The sequence below is a fragment of the Sorghum bicolor genome, chromosome 1 (assembly GCF_000003195.3).
Source record: "Sorghum bicolor cultivar BTx623 chromosome 1, Sorghum_bicolor_NCBIv3, whole genome shotgun sequence".
In the NCBI taxonomy this organism is placed as follows: domain Eukaryota; kingdom Viridiplantae; phylum Streptophyta; class Magnoliopsida; order Poales; family Poaceae; genus Sorghum; species Sorghum bicolor.
The window spans coordinates 17,219,944-17,238,532 of NC_012870.2; the positions used below are offsets into that span (position 1 = coordinate 17,219,944).

An 18,589-nucleotide genomic window follows, 5' to 3' on the forward strand; every position below is an offset into this window, starting at 1 on the left:
TTTCCAAATTACACAACATCGACATGTAGTACACGTTTATAGCCCACATATACTCACCTTTAAAAACACACATATAAAAACTAAAGCATTAGATCTCGAAATTGACAAAATCACTATGAATGTCTCACAGTCGACGGACACATCATCTAAACTGAAAAAATAACATCGTTAAATATTATAATAAATTTAATAAAAATATGAACATACATACGAAATCAAGAACTCAAAACTTGGATAGATACAAGAGCACTCCAGGACGCTAGCAATGTGACAATGTCCAAAGAAATTCAGTTGTTTGTTTTGAAGATGTAAAGTAGAGGAGACGGCGTTTGATCTTCCGGAAGTCATGTTCTGCTGGATTGTGGCGATCGTGCTGTTTCAGGAAAGAATATCGATGCTTCCTCGTCCTCGTGGCAACTTCCATTTCCATGTGGTAGGCGTTTAGGTGCACCCATTCGGCGCCAAACGTCGTGTCTGCTAGCTTGCTTGCGCTTTATTGGTCAGCTAATAACAGAGCAACTCCCAACGATCTGACTGGCCAGTATCTGTAGCTCAACGGCCATCCACCTACTGGGTCACCTCACTCGTATCCTGCACGTACTTCCCCTATAAAACACCCCTCCCGCAACCCTCACTTGCACCACGCAAAAAACACACTCGAGCTCCAAGCAAAGCCCAGAGAGTTCAGCGATCGAGTCGAATCACCCGGCCGCTAGCTAGCACTAGCAGCAGCGCGATGGCTTCCCTGACCGTGTCCACGGCGACCGCGGCGGCGGCCGGCGGCAACAAGAGCAAGGAGCAGCAGCGCGAGGGCGCGGAGATCATCACGGGCGCGGAGGCCTGCTTCGCGCACTCCAAGGAGATGCTCAAGTCGCTGGGGTTCCCCGGCGGCGTCATGCCGCTGCGCGGGCTGGAGGAGTGCGGGTGGGTGCGCGAGACCGGCTTCGTGTGGATGCGGCAGAAGGCGCCCTACGAGCACTACTTCCGGGGCACGGGCACGCGGGTGCGCTACGACGCCGAGGTCACCGCGTACGTGGAGGAAGGGCGGATGAAGCGCATGACCGGGGTGCGCAGCAAGCAGGTCATGCTCTGGGTGCCCATCGTCGAGATGAGCCTCGACGGCGACAAGCGCGACAAGATCTACTTCAAGTCCAACGTCGGCATCGGCCGCTCCTTCCCGGCCTCCGCCTTCCCCGACGAGGACGAGGAAGCGGCGGAGCCGAAGAAGAAGAAGGAAGAGGAGAAGAAGGAGGAGGAGGAGAACGCCGGCGACGACGACAAGTCAGCCGCCGACGATGCCGCCGCCAACAAGTGAGACGCGCGAGCGCGCGCGTGTCGTCGTCGTCCTGCGAGTTCTGTGCGCGGTTGCACGCACGATTGCGCGACGCATCTCGCGCGTGACCAAGCGTGAAGATGCATATGTATCATCTTTCTTTGCGGAGTTTGTATTATTGCTTTTCCCTTTTTATTTGTTTTATTATATTTGTTTTTCTCTCTCTTTCAAAACGTATCATTGCTTGTATCTGTTGTTGCCTGTTTACCGCGTTTGATACGCACGGGAAGATTAATCGAGCAAGTGTGATGTTTACTCACGAAAGGAAACGTTACGTACGCCTCCATGGGTGCCGGAGTTGAGAGTAGTTGAGCAACCGACCAGCTGCGAACCTAACAAATATACATAAAGTGCTCTTTTCATTCAGAATTGCATGTCTTGCATTTTAATATTTCTTCTATTTTAAATTATAAATTATTTTAGTCTTTTCAGATTAATAGGTTTTACTATATATGTATTTTTTTTACCGAATCAGTCCCCTACCTATATTTTTTATTTTTCAATTAAACGAAAGAATCACTGTACAAAAATAAGAGCTAAGAAAACAAAGAAGGCTATGCTAAAAGAAGAGGAACCCCTAGACATAGATGCATAGCAAAAACTATGTACTTTGAGACGACTTACAATCTAGAATGGAGTAGCTTTTATTATGTATTAGACATAATATATCCTAATACATAACAAAATCAATAAATATAGAACGAGAACCGTATGCTATTTTATTCTCTTTTCTTCATATTTTTTAATAGGGGGCATAAAAGAATCATATAAACCAAATCGTCTTCACTAATCAGCTAGCGCGAGCAAGAAGCACATGGCCAATTTGCTAAGAGAAATTACACTGATGCCCTGTTTAGATTGAGGATAAAAATTTTTTGTGTGTCACATCGGATGTGTCGGAAGGGTTTTTAGAAACTAATAAAAAAATAAATTACATAGCTCGTCAGAAAACTGCAAGACAAATCTATTAAGTATAATTAATCTATCATTAGCACATGTAGGTTACTGTAGCACTTAAGGCTAATCATGGAGTAACTAGGCTTAAAAGATTCGTCTCGCGATTTTCAACCAAACTGTGTAATTAGTTTATTTTTTATCTACATTTAATGTTCTATGCATGTGTCTAAAGATTCGATGAGATGGATGAATTTTTTTTTGTGAGTAACTAAACAGGGCCTGAAGCAATTTTTTCGACACAAAAGAAGAATTATTTTAAATCATAGTTAAATACATTCTCATATTACAAGTACTCTGGAATATATTATGTATATCGATCAACTAAATTGTACACATGCTTTTATAACTCCAAATCTTAACTTCAAACCTATATGATAATTCATATGGATGGCCGCACAGGTAAACACTTGGCAAAAGGTCTGAGAACATATGTCCAACGAATAACAGTCAACATTCTCGCAGATGAAGTGGAGAGATATCTTCTTTCTTGTGTCTTTTTTTATCTTCATTCTGTCATAGAAGAATAAAAAAGCCTTATCTGAAAAATTATTCTACCTAGTCCTTCACCATGGTCCAATCTAACCACGACAAAACAAAGAAGAGACCAGAGAAAATTATTCCATAGCGGCAACATCATATCTGTCTTGATATCACCCCGGAAAGCCAAGTCTCCATGTCGTCAAGCTGAGAAAGTTGTTGACACCATTGTCGTCGCTCATCTTCCGCGGAGCCACCATGGAGAAAACAAATCCACTATGTCTCCTCGCCGTTGCTAGCAAGGAGGAGGAGCCTAGTTAGTCCGTAATTGAATAATATTTACCAAATAAAAATGAAAATACTATAATACCTAAAATCAAAAAAATCAGAACTAAACAAGGCCTTAGGGCCTGTTTAGATTGGGGATGAAAATTTTTTGGGTGTCACATCGGATGTGTCGGAAGGATGTCGGGAGAGGTTTTTAGAAACTAATAAAAAAACAAATTACATAGCTCGTCAGGAAACTGCAAGACAAATTTATTAAGCATAATTAATCTGTCATTAGCATATGTGGTTACTGTAGCACTTAAGGCTAATCATGGAGTAACTAAGCTTAAAAGATCCGTCTCGCGATTCTCAACTAAACTGTATAATTAATTTATTTTTTTATCTACATTTAATGTTCCATACATGTGTCCAAAGATTCGATGGGATGGATGAAAAATTTTTAGGTGGGAACTAAACAGGGCCTTAGTCAAGCTGTGAAGTTCAACTAAGTACAGCAGCAGCAGCAGCCGGCGGCGCAACCTGCTAAAAGCATTGAGCACGAATAGGAGGCTGAGGCAATTTCATTTACCGATGTGAAACCTGCATGGTCCGAATTATTTTAGAGACTTCCGTCACGCTGTAGTGCAATAGTAGTTATCAATTAACAGATCTCCTTCAGAACCGTACTTGTCATCAATTGATGCCATTCCAATTCCAAGTATCGAACTGTTATTTTACAAACCTCTCAAATCCATGAAAGATCAATCAAGTCTGATGCTCTACATGAAGAAAGCCGTTGGGTGTGCATAGCTGGCCGGACTTAAGTGCTTGAGCAACCAAGACGACCAACTAAATCTCTACAGTGTCATCTTATCATCCTTTTATTTCAGTATGTTGCTCACAGTTTGATTCATTTCAGTATGTTTCTCATGATTGATATAAAAATAAGACTACCACTGACACATGACTTATTTATGACGTGTTTTGCGTTGTTTCTCCTCGCGACTTCTTCGCCAACGTCCTACCTCCCGCCTCCGGCCTCTACTGTCGCCTAGAACATCGGTGACCACAAGACCCATTTCCCGCCGCTGACCGTGCCTGCCATACTGCCCTTCACCGACACAACAAATCGGTTGCCTCCACTGCCGACCCCAACCACAGGTTGTCCTCCAGTGCTTTGTTAGCGCCGCCATCATTGCTACATATCACCGCTCACTATCACCTAACCGACCATCGCCCTCGACCATCCCTCTAGGGCCAAAGAACATTAGAGAATTATCCAAGAATAAAACCTAACCCTAAGCTCATCACGCCGCCGCCGCCTGCCTCGTTCGCTGTCTGCGGCCGCCTATGAGCACTTCAGCACGCCGCACCACCTCCCACCTACCCTGCTGCCCACCGGCTTCTCTAACCGAGGGGCTCAAAGAAGAAGACGTCATACATTGGTTCTATTGTTGTAAGTGTATCAATCTTATTGGTGGGTTTTGATGAATAAATGATGATGAGTATAAATAGCTAATTATGTTTCATGAGATTTTAAGTTATATATTCATGTGAAAAGCGCAAAAAGAAACATGGGACCCCTCAATTCTTTCTTCAAGGAAATATGTTGGCACTGTGCTTCAAAGTAAAAAATATTCAGTTTTATTTTAGATTTATTTGAACTTCACTTGAGTATAGGATGCCATACTACTAAGAGGGATCAAAAGCCTCATTACTTGCATGTGTCATAAGTGCTCAAGGGATCACTAACATAGACCTTAGACACCCTAAATAGCCACCTCTTACTAACTTTTGCTAAGACTTATTTTCACTCTGTGCTCGAATCGGCCCTAGCCTGAATTTATTCGGATATTCCGGCCCTAGTATGGAATTGTCGGCCCCTGGGAATTCCTAGGCTTTGGTTTTGGCAATATCTGGACAACCCTACCTTGGCTCGTTGTGAAGTAATATCTGAGAAAATTAGAAGACTTCTCACACCGTTCTTTATTGTTGAAGCTCGAAATATCAAGTCCACCAACCTGAAATATCCGGTGCGGCCTTATGTGCACAACACCGGTCTGAACCCAGAGAGAGTGAATTGAGACCCCGTTTGTTAGAGCTTCCAAATGATTCTCTATTGATTCCAGCGAGAGCCTTGCCAAATAGTTTTTTTTATAGAAGTGATTATCTGTTGATTCTGTGAAGTGATTCTCCAAAATGAACTAAGAGGTTGAGAGTTGGAAAAAGTAGCTTCTTCTGATTCTATGAAGTAGTTCTCTATTGTGATTTAGAAGAATAAAAGAGAATCACTTTTAGCCATAGAATCACTCTCTCAGAGAATCAACTTCCATAAAAAATCATAATCAGTTTGAGCTCTACCAAACACTCCTTTAATTCACTCTTCCCCCTTCCTCTTTATCTCTCTTGGCACTTCAAAGCTCTCCAACAACTTTGCTATATTATTATAAAACGCTTAGCTCTATTATTGATCTTGCTTTAAGAGATATACTTATAAATAATTATAAATTTTATTTTGAGAAACAAATGAAAGGCCAGTTCTTAGCCCATCTTAGTCAGTCCGACAGAATGGGCCTTGGGCTGTGAAATGGCCAGCCAGCACATAGGAAAAGAGCTCCGTTCTTCGGCTTTGGCCCATTCTCGAGAAACCTACCGCTGCCTTGGAAAAAAAGCAAGAAAACCCTGGGAGAACCTGGTTCTCGGTCGAGACGTTTCTACAGCCTTCCGTGGCCGCGGCGCGGTGCCGCTCGATCGCCCCCGCCCGACGTGGAGGCCCACTGCTCAGTCACCCATTCGGCCGCTGCGGTCACGACCTCATAAAGCCCACCACGAGTCAGAGAGCCACCTAGCCGCAACCCCCTTTTCCCCCAGCCGTCTCCCGAAGCATCCCCTTCCAAAACCCTCGCCGCAGTCGCAGCCGCAGCCGCAAGCCACCCTTTGCTTCCGCACGCTAGCGCCCGGGACAAGCCATCCATGGCGGCGTCGCTGCTCCTCCGCGCCGTGCGCCGAAGGGAGCTCGCGTCCCCTCTCGGATCCGTAAGGCCCCTCGTCTCTACCTTCCTCCATCTCCCTGATTCCCTTTCATTCGTATTCGGCGTAGTGTTGATCCGGAGGAGGAATTGTTTGCGAGGACGAGTGATTGTAGATTAGATGGGATCTCACGTTCTCGTGGATTTGGCGCGGAAGAGGATAGATTAGTGCTTGTAGATTCGAAGCACTAGAGGGTATTAATGGATTGGTTCAGTTCTGGGTAGTTACTGGATTGCTGTTGTGGTAGAGCTATAGTAGCCATCAGCTGCCGCGATTTGTGAGCAACCACATAGAATGGCTTACGTGGACATGGTTTTATCGCTCAAATTGTGGGTTGCTCCCCTGTGCGGGGGTTTCTTAGCATTAGTAGTGGTGTTATCTAAAATTCTCAGTAATGTTGTGGAGTTAACCATGAATAAATTGTCATTGTGCTAGCCCTGTCAGGTTTTTGTTTTCAGTTGAAGTATTCAGTTTTATTTGATTTATTTAGGACCTGTTGCTAATAGGTGGATAGGTGGTTGGATAATGAGTTGAAGGTGTATATGAACTATTAATACCTATTAGCAACTCCAAACCAGCTAATGGGACTAATAGTTAGCAGCTCCCTAGTAAATTACCAGGTTCATTAGGAGATGTGTTTGGATCCACTTGTACTAATTTTAGCTGCTAATTTTTAGTGCTAGTCGGTCTATCTATGGGGCTGTAAATAAGATGCTGCTTTTTCTGGAGATGAGATGACAAAAAGCTGGTATCTTGACATTTATCTTGTACAATATCCACTATCAAGAGTATGTTATCTGGGAATCCAAAAAGATCAGATTATTTCTATGCAAAATCCAGATTCTCAAAATATCTATCTACTATCTAGATTCTAAATTCAGATTCTCAAAATCTCTATTATCTAGATTCTTATAATCCCTCTAGGATTCAAATGGGGCCTAATTCTCTGAATGTACTTGTTTCAGTTGGGCGCCAGCTTACAGTCAACATGTGCTGCCAACGTATGCTCAAAATGGGGAAATTTTGCAAGACCTTTTAGGTAATAATATCTCCTGCTTTAGTTCTTAACATTTTTCTGATTTTAGTAATGCTGATTGGCATAATAACTGCTTTCAGTGCAAAAGCTGCTGGAAATGAGGTTATTGGGATTGATTTGGGGACAACTAACTCATGTGTTGCTGTTATGGAGGGAAAGGTGAGCTTACTCCAAAGTATTTTCGCCCTTTATGATTTTTGTCTCATATATTTGTTTTTTTGCTAAATTAAGTAATTATATTAAATGACTGCAGAACCCAAAAGTTATTGAGAATGCTGAAGGTGCGAGAACAACACCATCTGTTGTTGCATTTACTCAGAAGGGCGAAAGACTTGTTGGAACTCCAGCCAAGCGCCAAGCAGTAACCAATCCCCAGAATACTTTCTTTGGAACAAAGAGGTTAATCGGGCGACGCTTTGATGATCCTCAGACACAGAAAGAGATGAAGATGGTGCCATTCAAAATCGTGAAGGCTCCAAATGGTGATGCTTGGGTTGAAACAACAGATGGGAAACAGTACTCACCAAGTCAGGTCGGTGCATTTGTGCTGACCAAGATGAAGGAGACAGCTGAATCTTACCTTGGCAAGTCTGTCTCAAAGGCAGTGATTACTGTTCCAGCTTATTTCAATGATGCTCAGCGTCAGGCCACAAAGGATGCTGGCCGAATTGCTGGCCTTGATGTTGAAAGGATCATCAATGAACCTACAGCAGCCGCTCTGTCCTATGGAATGAACAACAAGGAAGGCTTGATAGCAGTATTTGATCTTGGAGGAGGAACTTTTGATATCTCTATTCTGGAGATCTCAAACGGAGTTTTTGAGGTATCTCTTAACCTTCAAGACTAACTCATTGTGCAAACATTTTCTGTATTACACTCTGTTCTGATTTGATTCTGTGTATTGCCACTCAGGTCAAAGCAACAAATGGTGATACTTTCTTGGGTGGTGAAGATTTTGACAACACACTACTTGAGTTCTTGGTGAGTGATTTCAAGAAAGCTGAGGGCATTGATCTGTCAAAGGATAGATTGGCCCTGCAAAGGCTTCGTGAAGCTGCTGAGAAGGCAAAGGTTGAACTTTCATCAACTTCTCAGACAGAAATCAATCTGCCATTCATAACAGCTGATGCTTCAGGGGCAAAACATTTAAACATCACACTGACAAGGTCGAAATTTGAATCTCTTGTACACAATCTGATTGAGAGGACTAGAGAGCCATGCAAGAACTGCTTGAAGGATGCCGGAATATCTACTAAAGAGGTGGATGAAGTACTACTTGTTGGTGGAATGACTAGGGTTCCAAAGGTGCAGGCGGTAGTCTCTGAAATCTTTGGAAAGAGCCCAAGCAAAGGAGTCAACCCAGATGAAGCTGTGGCCATGGGTGCTGCCATTCAGGGTGGCATTCTCCGTGGAGATGTTAAGGAGCTTCTTCTTCTTGATGTTACTCCCCTGTCACTGGGTATTGAGACCCTCGGTGGTATCTTCACCAGATTGATCAACAGAAACACTACAATCCCTACAAAGAAAAGTCAGGTGAGTTGTCATACCTCTATTCTTTCTCAGAATGCAGTTTCATCTTGTTTGATTATCCCTTATTTAACTCGCATGAGTGTATTTTTTCTTGACATGACACATATTTCACATCTTTTATTATTTTGGTATGGTCACAGAGTTGCAATGTTTGGCCTCGATTCATTGTGTGTTGAGTTTCTGATACAGCCCCATATGTAAAGCTTCTTGCATGTTAATTTACGTGAAGTGTTTTATGAGCTTTCTTGCTAATCTCTACACTCACTGGCCATTCTGTTATTCTTGTGATTGTTCCCCTAGGAAGCCCAATGTATTCATATAGGACTTCTTTCTTCTTTTTTTCTACTTTGATTGATCTGATCTGATTCATGTAGCACTAGCGGTCTCCACCTTATTTCTGTGGTGCTGCTTTGATCTGATATTGGGGTTCAATTTTGCAGGTGTTCTCAACTGCTGCTGACAATCAGACCCAAGTGGGTATCCGTGTCTTGCAAGGTGAGCGTGAAATGGCTGCAGACAACAAACTTCTTGGTGAATTTGATCTTGTGGGCATTCCGCCTGCCCCAAGAGGCTTGCCTCAGATTGAGGTTACATTCGACATCGACGCCAATGGGATTGTGACCGTCTCAGCCAAAGATAAGGCTACCGGGAAGGAGCAGAACATCACCATCCGATCCTCGGGTGGGCTGTCCGAGGCTGACATCCAGAAGATGGTGCAAGAAGCTGAGCTGCATGCCCAGAAGGATCAGGAACGGAAAGCACTCATTGACATCCGGAACAATGCTGACACCACTATCTACAGCATCGAGAAGAGTCTGGGAGAGTACAGGGACAAGATCCCTTCTGAGGTTGCATCTGAGATCGAGGCGGCTATCGCTGACCTCCGCCAGGAGATGGCCTCAGATGATATCGAGAAGATCAAGGCCAAGCTTGAGGCTGCCAACAAGGCTGTCTCGAAGATTGGACAGCACATGTCTGGTGGTGGCTCTGGTGGCTCGCAGTCAGGATCTGGACCTCAGGGTGGCGGCGACCAGGCGCCGGAGGCAGAGTATGAGGAGGTTAAGAAGTGAGGCTGCGGAAGGTGAAGGGAGATTGTAGCGGCGTGTTTAGAAGTAGCTACTCTTTTTTGGGAACACAGATAGTCAGATGAGATGTAGCCTGTGTTGTAATAATCTTTGGATTTGCCCCGTCTTGTTTTCTCCTGCAGTGATGGAGGTCACACGACATTGTCATGGCTTTTGTTGCATATGAAGCCTTCTTCTGGCCTCGATGCACGCGCACAGCGAAAACCATTGGCGAGTTCTGCTAATGCATGAAAGTATATTTGTCTATGTTTTGACTGTTGGTGATTTTAAGGGTTGTAACTTGACTCTTGACTTTTAGCAACGTTTTGAGGCACGCTGGGCACAGCTGTCAGCTCACTGATGTTACGCAATGTGTTATTTCCTAAGAGCAGAATCGCCACGCTGTTGGCACGTTCGATAAATTTGTTTACTGAAGTGTTTAACACGTTCTGCGTATCTCCGAGCAGTTGAACATGATCAAAATCGTATCGCTTTCATGAAAAAAAGGCTCATAATCATATATATAGAGAAGATAAAGCCAAAGGTCAAAGAGGCATCTTAAACTACTTGCCAGAATCATCTATGCTTTATGTAGTGGTAGTTGCCATTAACCAACATATAAATATTGAAGCAAGAAGCTTTTTTTTTTCTTTTTCTAGGAATGATGTGAAAAAGGAATACACCCCATCCTTTTGGTTTACCGGTCTTCCTATGGTAGATTCGTAGTTGGCGTGTAAAAATATCCTGAAATCCTTTTCATCTCCATGGCAAGTGGAAGTGGCAGGACCAAAGTTACGGCCACTTGGATAAAACCTCGACCCAACAACAGACAGGAACAGGGCAAGGATATGCCACAACAATGGTCGCTTTGGTGCTATGTGTGCGCTGGGGCTTTCACCTCAGAATCTCTCCATCCAGTGCTTGAGCATGAAGCATCATCCCCATGAAAACAATTTTTTTTTGCAGCTTTCAGGAACTAGGAAGCACAATGTACGGACTAGGCCACTACGGAACACTTTCTGCTAGAGTGTAGGAGTAGAGATTAACGACCTGGTGCTCGGCCCCGTTTGTTTGAGACGGAATGAGCCCCTGGAAGTATTCCGGCCTGAATTCATTCAAGCCTTGTTTAGTTGGTGAAAAAATTTAGGTTTAGCTACTGTACCACTCTCATTTGTATTTGATAATTATTGTTCAATTATAGATTAATTAGGCTCAAAAGATTTATCTCACAAATTATAGCTAAACTATATATTTTTTTATTTTTTATTTTTTATTTATATTTGATGTTGTATATATATAGCCATAAGATTCGATGTGACGAGGAATCTTAAAAAGTTTTTGAATTTTGGGGTAAACTAAACAAGACCTCAATAATTTATACTATTAGATTTTCATGTTTGGAATAGTTCCCTGCGTTGGAGCCTAAGGGTCCATTCGGTTATAATAGAAACAACCTAGGAATTAATTCAGCTCATAAAGTTTATATAATTTTGACTAGCATTTCTGTCAGGATTTTTTTTCCATGTGGCAAATAAGTGAAACGTGGCAATTATATTCCGTGGGGAAATTTACACCGTTGCAAATTGAGAAATGTAGGCAAATATGGCATTGCCTATTTTGCTGCTTAAATAATAAGTCCATTAAGCTGTCACCAACTCACCATCGCTTATTGAATTTGGTTGGATTTCGCTCATCATATATTCAATTAAATCAGAAAATTTCCAAGATCCAAAACAAACACATGGGAATTGACAAGAGGTTATTATTATATCGAATTATCATTAGATCCATCATAAAATACATTTTCATAGTATAACTATTTTTTATTATAAATGTTGTGTTAGGGGCTTAGCCAAGGGAGGGGGGAGTGCAGGAGGTGGTGGTGGCTACAGTAGAGGTGGCATAGGAGGAGGGGGCGGCGAGAGAGAGAGAGAGAGAGAGAGAGAGAGAGAGAGAGAGAGAGAGAGAGAGAGAGAGAGAGAGAGAGAGAGAGAGAGAGCTTTTGCTTGTCTATTACTTGATTCGTTTGGTTAGATATCCTTAGATATTTATAGTCCTCATGAAACTTGATTCCTAAGCAAACTAGGAGATCCTTATCGAACACATATTCTTCTTTTCATCTAACAAACTTGACTCCCTGACTTAACCAACTTTTCCAAAACCAACTAAGACTCGATATGGTAGTTGTAGATAATGACGACAAGGTCATCAACGACGATCCGCGGCGCCCCTCCCCCTCCCTTGGGTGCATGGCCAACTAGGGCAAGCCGCGCGACCCGGCTAGTGCGGCAGCGGTGCCCCCTTTTCGAGCCCTAGTTGGCCTGTTTTCCCCATCAATGAGTACTGTCCACGTTGGATGTGTGACATGTTGATACATGTTTTAATAAATTTAGTCACACTTTAGAAAGTTCGACTAAGGCCTTGTTTAGTTCACCCTGAAAACCAAAAAGTTTTCAAGATTCCCCGTCACATCGAATCTTGTGGCACATGCATGAAACATTAAATATAGACGAAAACAAAAACTAATTACACAGTTTAGCTGTAAATGACGAGACAAATCTTTTGATCCTAGTTAGTCCATGATTGGATAATATTGGTCACAAACAAACGAAAGTACTACAGTACCGAATTTTTTTCACTTTTCGAAACTAAACAAGGCCTAAAAGGAATTGTGTTCTTTTAGGAACAGAGATATTGTGAGCATTAGGGAATATTGCTCCCCCAACTAGCATAGGGTCTAGTGAGGGCGAAATATGTACTTAGCCAAACTACCTTTGTCGGTTTGTCCTGAAAAGGATACAATTCTTTTTTTTAAGTCCTTAGGCCTTGTTTAGTTCCAACCAAAATCGAAAATCTTTTTTCAAGATTTTTCATCACATCGAATTTTGCGGCACATGCATGAAACATTAAATATAGATAAAAAATAACTAATTGTAGCCTAGTTAATCTATGATTGAACAATAATTACCAAATACAAACAAAAATGTTACAGTACTCAAAATTTTTTTGGGTAAAGAACTAAACAAGGCCTTAGCCAAACTATCTAGCTAGGTACCATGCTAGGATTGCATTATTTGGCAAAGGGGTATGCTAAAGTGGTTAGCTGGTTTGCATTTCGCGGCATACCATCTATGATATAAAATAAAATAATATTATGTGCACATCACAAGTTAAACCGCAGTCACAATCTGTGTTAGGCGCATCACAATGTTTGTCGCCTTGATAGTATCAACGTCTCGTTCCTACAGAATATGACATACACGCGATGTAACTTCTTCAGATGGTATCATACAAAATATATATAATACATATACAAAACGTGCTCTAACTAAGATTCTATAGTGATGAGGATAAAAGAAAATTGTGACACCGTCGTCGTCGTACCTTCTTCACATGGTATGGATCTTTTGAAAACATGTATAGCAGATACAAACATGCATGTGCAAAGAAAACTGAAGCTTATACTATACTATCGAGAGGGAAGTCGGTCAGGGGATATACAGAAGAAAAATTTGCATATTATAGCTTATCTGCCGAATTTGTCAGTCATTGAACAATGTTTTTCTCTCACAGCAAATTAGTCAACAGTACTTTCTGGCATAACAGTCAACAATACTTTCTGCCATAGCTTATCAGCCAAACGAACAAGGCGATGTGAGGAACCCGTGTGTTCCTTTGGTCCGCGGATTAATATTCTAGTTATTCCAGCTGGTGGCTAGGTCATAAAATATAATTGGGTCATTTTATACACGTGATGAATTAACGAGAGCGAGTGCAAATTCAGGATCAGCAACAATTATTTTTCCTCCATCATGAGAAAAAAAAAGGGGGTCAGAACGTAGAGACTTGACTAGAGAAATCTGCCCAAGCAAACAAATATATAGGTAACGGTCCACGGTTGTTGGCTATTAAGTGTGATAAGCTATGACTCATTGACTTACCTCGGTGCTACGTGGGGGCACCTCCATATTATCCATCCCTTGGAGGCTTGGATGGTTATCCGATACAATGATGATGGCCCATATACATATATGGTATCTCGATCGATAAAGCGCGCGCTTTTGGCCATCATCGATCGGGAATATACTCACTCTTTTTGGCCGGGCACGGGCACGGGCACGGGCAGTGAGTGGCATGTGCTCCCCAAATTTATGAATGATTGCGGTGTCGCACTGCATGGACCGCGCACGGTAGGGCCCTGCTGCAGCGCAAATCGCCATGCATGATTCATGCACGAATCCATCAGCATCAGTAGTAGTCGCCTCAAAAAACAGCTTATTGGGTGGGGGTATCCCTCTCGCTAATGGACGGAGTCGAGTTGACGAGTGACCGCGCGAGGAAAGCGTGGTTGAATTCGAGTATTGAACTGTCTGATCTCTGATGTGCTTCGCGTATAGTAGTACGCTAGTCGCTAGAGATGAATGAATATGACCATGCATTCCAGCCACGTCCGTCCGCCTCTGAGCTGATCTCTAGGCTCACTTGTTTTACTTCGTACTCCGAGGAGTAGTTATTCTCATGTCTATATCTCTAGATTTAGGATGTATATGATCAAACAAAATGTATATAGAGTTCATCAGTCAGTGCGACGTACGTACTTAGTTAGGAGTATAGTTTAGGGCACTCACAATGCAGACTCTATCATAGAGTCTAAAGTTATTTATTACCTCGAACAATGTGGACTTGGAGTCTAAATAAGACTTGGAGTCTTATTTTTTCTACCTCTTTCTTCAATAAATATGCTGTTACATCAGTAAAATACCATAAATAATATGTAATTAAGTGTCTTGGACTCTGTGGTAGAATCTTGCATCGTGAGTGGTTTATGCTAATCCGAGACCGTCGGTGGACGCACCTTTGAAGCTGCATGGTGTCCTTTCCCACGTTGACGATCAAATAACACGCTCCCGGACACGCCAAGCAGGCAAAAAGGCGCACAAAGATAAAGCCTTGTGGATAGCGCCGTGATGACTGATACGTATAGTCTTAGATGATACGCGATATCTTATCACGGGACCTGTGGAGCACCACCGAGCACACACGACCACTGCAACTCCGTCCGTCCGGCCGCCGGCGGCTGGGGCCACGCGCCCATGCCCCGATCGAGGTCCTGCTGATTTGGTGCACTACCCCTACCCGTCGCGCAGCGCAGGCGCGCGCAAGTTGTTGTCTGGACGGATTCGTTTCTATCGGACGATTGCCTTGCCTCCACTCACTACAGGAAACCCAGGCTTCGCCAAGTGTCCCAGAGTTCGCCGAGTGCTAAAAATCGGACACTTGGTGAAGAAGGCTTCGCCAAGTGCCTGGCTCTTGGCGACGCCAGCACTTGGCGAAGAAGGCTTCGCCAAGTGCCAAGCACTCGGTGAAGAAACGCACTTGGCGAAATGGCCTCTTCGCCAAGTGCCAAGCACTCGGCGAAGAAAGGCACTTAGCGAAGCCTGACGACATCCATCCCCATCCCTTGCCGTCGGCTTCGCCAAGTGCCTCCGTCTGGCACTTGGCGAAGACGAGGCTTCGCCGAATGCCATACACGTGGCACTTGGCGAAGAGAGGACCCTGGGAAATTGCCTGGAAGCGCTCTTCGCCAAGTGCCACGGTGCTGGCACTTGGCGAAGACCTCTTCGCCAAGTGCCAACCCTATCACTTGGCGAAGTCAAAATTTTTCTTTTTGAGTTTTGCTCCCAAATTTTTTGTGGAGGTTTAGTACCCTATCTTTAGTAACTTGTCAAGGTTTGGTGCATTTTGAAGTTTTTTTCTATATTTTTTCATTTAGTTGCGACTCGTTCCATTTTTTCCGACGAATTCGATTTGAACTGCAGGTGCATGGAATAATAATGTCCTATGGTTACAACGTTGCTATTCTTGCTTGTGTGGATGCAATTAGGTCAAATCCATGTCCTGGCACCAAATGTCGATGAGCGTGCTCGCGGGGCAACGCTTCCAACTTGCGTGCGCGGGGTTTTTTAATTATAAAAAAATCAAATGAACTCGGAAAACCACGAAACTTGTCCACCGTCCTTGATATGGTATGGGAAGGCTATGATAAAAATTTGAAAAAGTTTGGAGCAAGTTTGCACGTCGGACGTTCAGAAACCCAACATCTCCACATATGATCACATGTGATGGACTATGTGATGGACTATGTGTTGGACGTGGTGTTCGTCGAGGATGGACGATGTGTTTATGTGATTGTGATGGATGATATGTGGTTGTGGACATGTCGATGGTTGTATTGCGATATATGTGATATATGTGCTATATTGTGATATATGTGATGAGTAATTGTCGATGGATACGCTGTCCTAATAGCGGATTGCGCGGAAATAGCCCGGACATTTTTTAAAAAAAATAAAATTTCCCAGCTTCGCCAAGTGCTGCACTTGGCGAAGGCCTCTTCGCCAAGTGCCGCACTTGGCGAAGCTGGGAAAGCCAAGTGTAAAAGTCACGGGCTGAGGGGCTTCGCCAAGTGCCACGTGGCTGGCACTTGGTGAAGGCAGAGGCTTCGCCAAGTGCCTGCCACGTGACACTTGGCGAAGAATACTTTTTTTAAAAAAATAAAACATTTCTTCGCCAAGTGCCGAAATTTGGCACTCGGCGAAGAGCTCTTCACCGACAAGATCTTCGCCGAGTGCTCTTCGCCGAGTGCGGCACTCGGCGAAGCCTTCGCCAAGTGTAAAGTGGCCTTCGCCAAGTGCGCCAGGCACTTGGCGAAGTCCTGTTTTCCGGTAGTGACTTCCAACAGCTAGAGTACATACAGTACACGACTGAGCGCGCGCGCGGCGGGTCCACGAGGCCACCGTGCTGGCTTCTGCGCTCCGAAGGCGACGCGCACCCGGCCGGCCGACGACGGCGCCCGCGCTACCTGCCGAGCTCCGAGGACCCAGGGGCGGGTGTCGTCACCGCGCACGCACGCCTGTTGTGTTCCAGCCCCGAAATCACCCGCGATCGAGTTTGGTTGCCCTATTTCACCGCCGCGTGTCAGGCAAGTGCGTGCGTCGGAACTCGGAAATGACAAGTTGAGAACCATTACCAAGGCCGGACCGGACGGATTGGAACGCCACGACCACGAGTCATTTTCTTCTTCGATCTGGAGGTAGTATAGCTCTGCTGTTTGCATTGGGAGGAGGCATTACCAGGCGCGCTGTTTCACGTGGTGGATCCAACTTCCGGAACACGTTCATGCATGTGTACTAAGCTACGTACGTAGTAGAGTGCAAATTTGGATACATCCTGACAGTTCCTGAAGCAAAACCCGTCACCTGTTCCGAACAAGTGTGCGGCTAGCTGGAACAAGTTGGATTCAATCAAATAACAAAACGCGAGCCGCTATTTGTTTGACTCTGACTTCGGCCCTCCCTTTTTTTCCCCCGCGCCTGGCATGTAGCGAGGCTCACAAGTCAGAACTAGTAGGATCAGGCTCGACGTACGTGTGCTTAACTTAACTACGAGTCACGCGACCGCGTGTTGCTAAGGCTTTATTTAGTTTGGTTCTTCATCCCCAAGTCGCCGAAGCTATAGCACTGCAAAAGGCGAACTTTTCAGCTGCTTCCTTGTGGCTGGAGTGGAGTACGTGAGCACGACTGCACGAGCCCACTGCTGTGCTGCGCCGCCGTCGCCAGTTGCCATGCATGCACGCACGAGATGCCGCTCGGCCGCGACATGTTTGGAAGGAGATCGAAGTATAGTAGTTGTGTTGTGCACGGCTTTGCCTTTATTTGTTCATCCACGGCGTACTCGATCGTACGTACGCCGACGAGGCGATCGACGAGCTAGGCCTAGTCAGACGCTTGTCATCATGGGCTCGATCATCATGGCCAGATATCCCAGTACTATACGACGACAAAAGTGGTCAGTCCGAAGGCCGTTGCAGCATCCTATACTTCGGGTTGGCTTCCCACGGCCGCCCTTTCGATAGGCTTTAGTAGGCTTTAGCTCCCTGCTGATTATTTTGATTCAGACGAAAAGGATCGCGGCCAGATTCATCCAAGCTTTCGGGGGCTGGCGTGTCATCGATCGACCCACCACCAGGAAGGAATCTGGAAGCAGCACGTACTAGGCATGGAAAAAGCTCTCCGTTTCTCGACCAGCTCCGCGTGGTCTGCTCAAGTTCAGCACACGATCGACGGGCTTGCCAGGTTTCGATTCATTGAACGTGCCCGGGTTTTCACCGCGACCAAAAGTGAGTGTGTGTTGGACCGATCTCTGGGTTCATGCACCGTCCGTGATGTGGCAAAAAGGTCCGGAAGTCGAGGGTGATGGCCGTAGCATACTGGCGCATGTGTTTAATTTCAGGGGAACTCCACTTGGGAACGACGAGAGAAGGTGCCTCCAGCCTTGCCCAGGCATTGGATTGGCTTGCCGAGTCAGTCTTTGATCGAAATATCTGAAATCTCCAAAGATATTAGTCGTGGACTACTGAAGGAAAACAAACATGCCTATATGTCAGACTCTCTGTTAGTAGCATGGCAAGGTGCTAGCCATTGATCAGTGAATCTTTGGCCGAGATATGCCAAGATATTTATGTAAATTTAGGCATAATTTAATTCAGAAAATTAACAAAATACTTGTGACATCATGTATGTGTTTGTGTGGCCTACTTGCAGCAGGAAACATGATCAATATCATACTAAGTAAAGACGCAGATATACATAGGGGCAGGACTAGTGCTTGATGCGCCGTTTCTCACTAGTTGACACGGTGAGCCGCTCGATGTCGTGGACCTTAGTCGATATAGGAAGGTGTTTATAGTGTAGCCCCGCAAACATCTGATTAGGAGTAGATTCATGTGATTGCCGTCGGAAGAAGACATCTGCTGTTTATCACCGAGAAGAAGATATGAGTAGTTGTGCAGTGATACGCTCCTAAAACCCTGTTTCGCCCACACACCTGAGTAGG

The 18,589-nt window shown here is 44.5% G+C and overlaps 3 protein-coding genes across 3 annotated transcripts; all 3 read left to right on the plus strand.

The window, feature by feature from the left end:
- Window positions 641-1,597, plus strand: LOC8065156. The gene has a single exon (XM_002464321.2). The coding sequence runs from the start codon at window positions 737-739 to the stop codon at window positions 1,313-1,315; it is 579 nt and encodes a 192-aa protein (XP_002464366.1). The 5' UTR covers window positions 641-736; the 3' UTR covers window positions 1,316-1,597.
- On the plus strand, window positions 5,868-7,947 carry LOC8065690 (heat shock 70 kDa protein, mitochondrial). Its single transcript, XM_021447876.1, has 4 exons — window positions 5,868-6,070; window positions 7,030-7,103; window positions 7,181-7,259; window positions 7,354-7,947. Exons 1-4 carry the CDS (start codon window positions 6,008-6,010, stop codon window positions 7,945-7,947), a joined length of 810 nt encoding a protein of 269 aa, XP_021303551.1. The 5' UTR covers window positions 5,868-6,007.
- On the plus strand, window positions 8,388-9,700 carry LOC110430339 (heat shock 70 kDa protein, mitochondrial-like). The gene is made up of 2 exons (XM_021447928.1): window positions 8,388-8,633; window positions 9,071-9,700. The coding sequence occupies exons 1-2, from the start codon at window positions 8,388-8,390 to the stop codon at window positions 9,698-9,700; spliced, it is 876 nt and encodes a 291-aa protein (XP_021303603.1).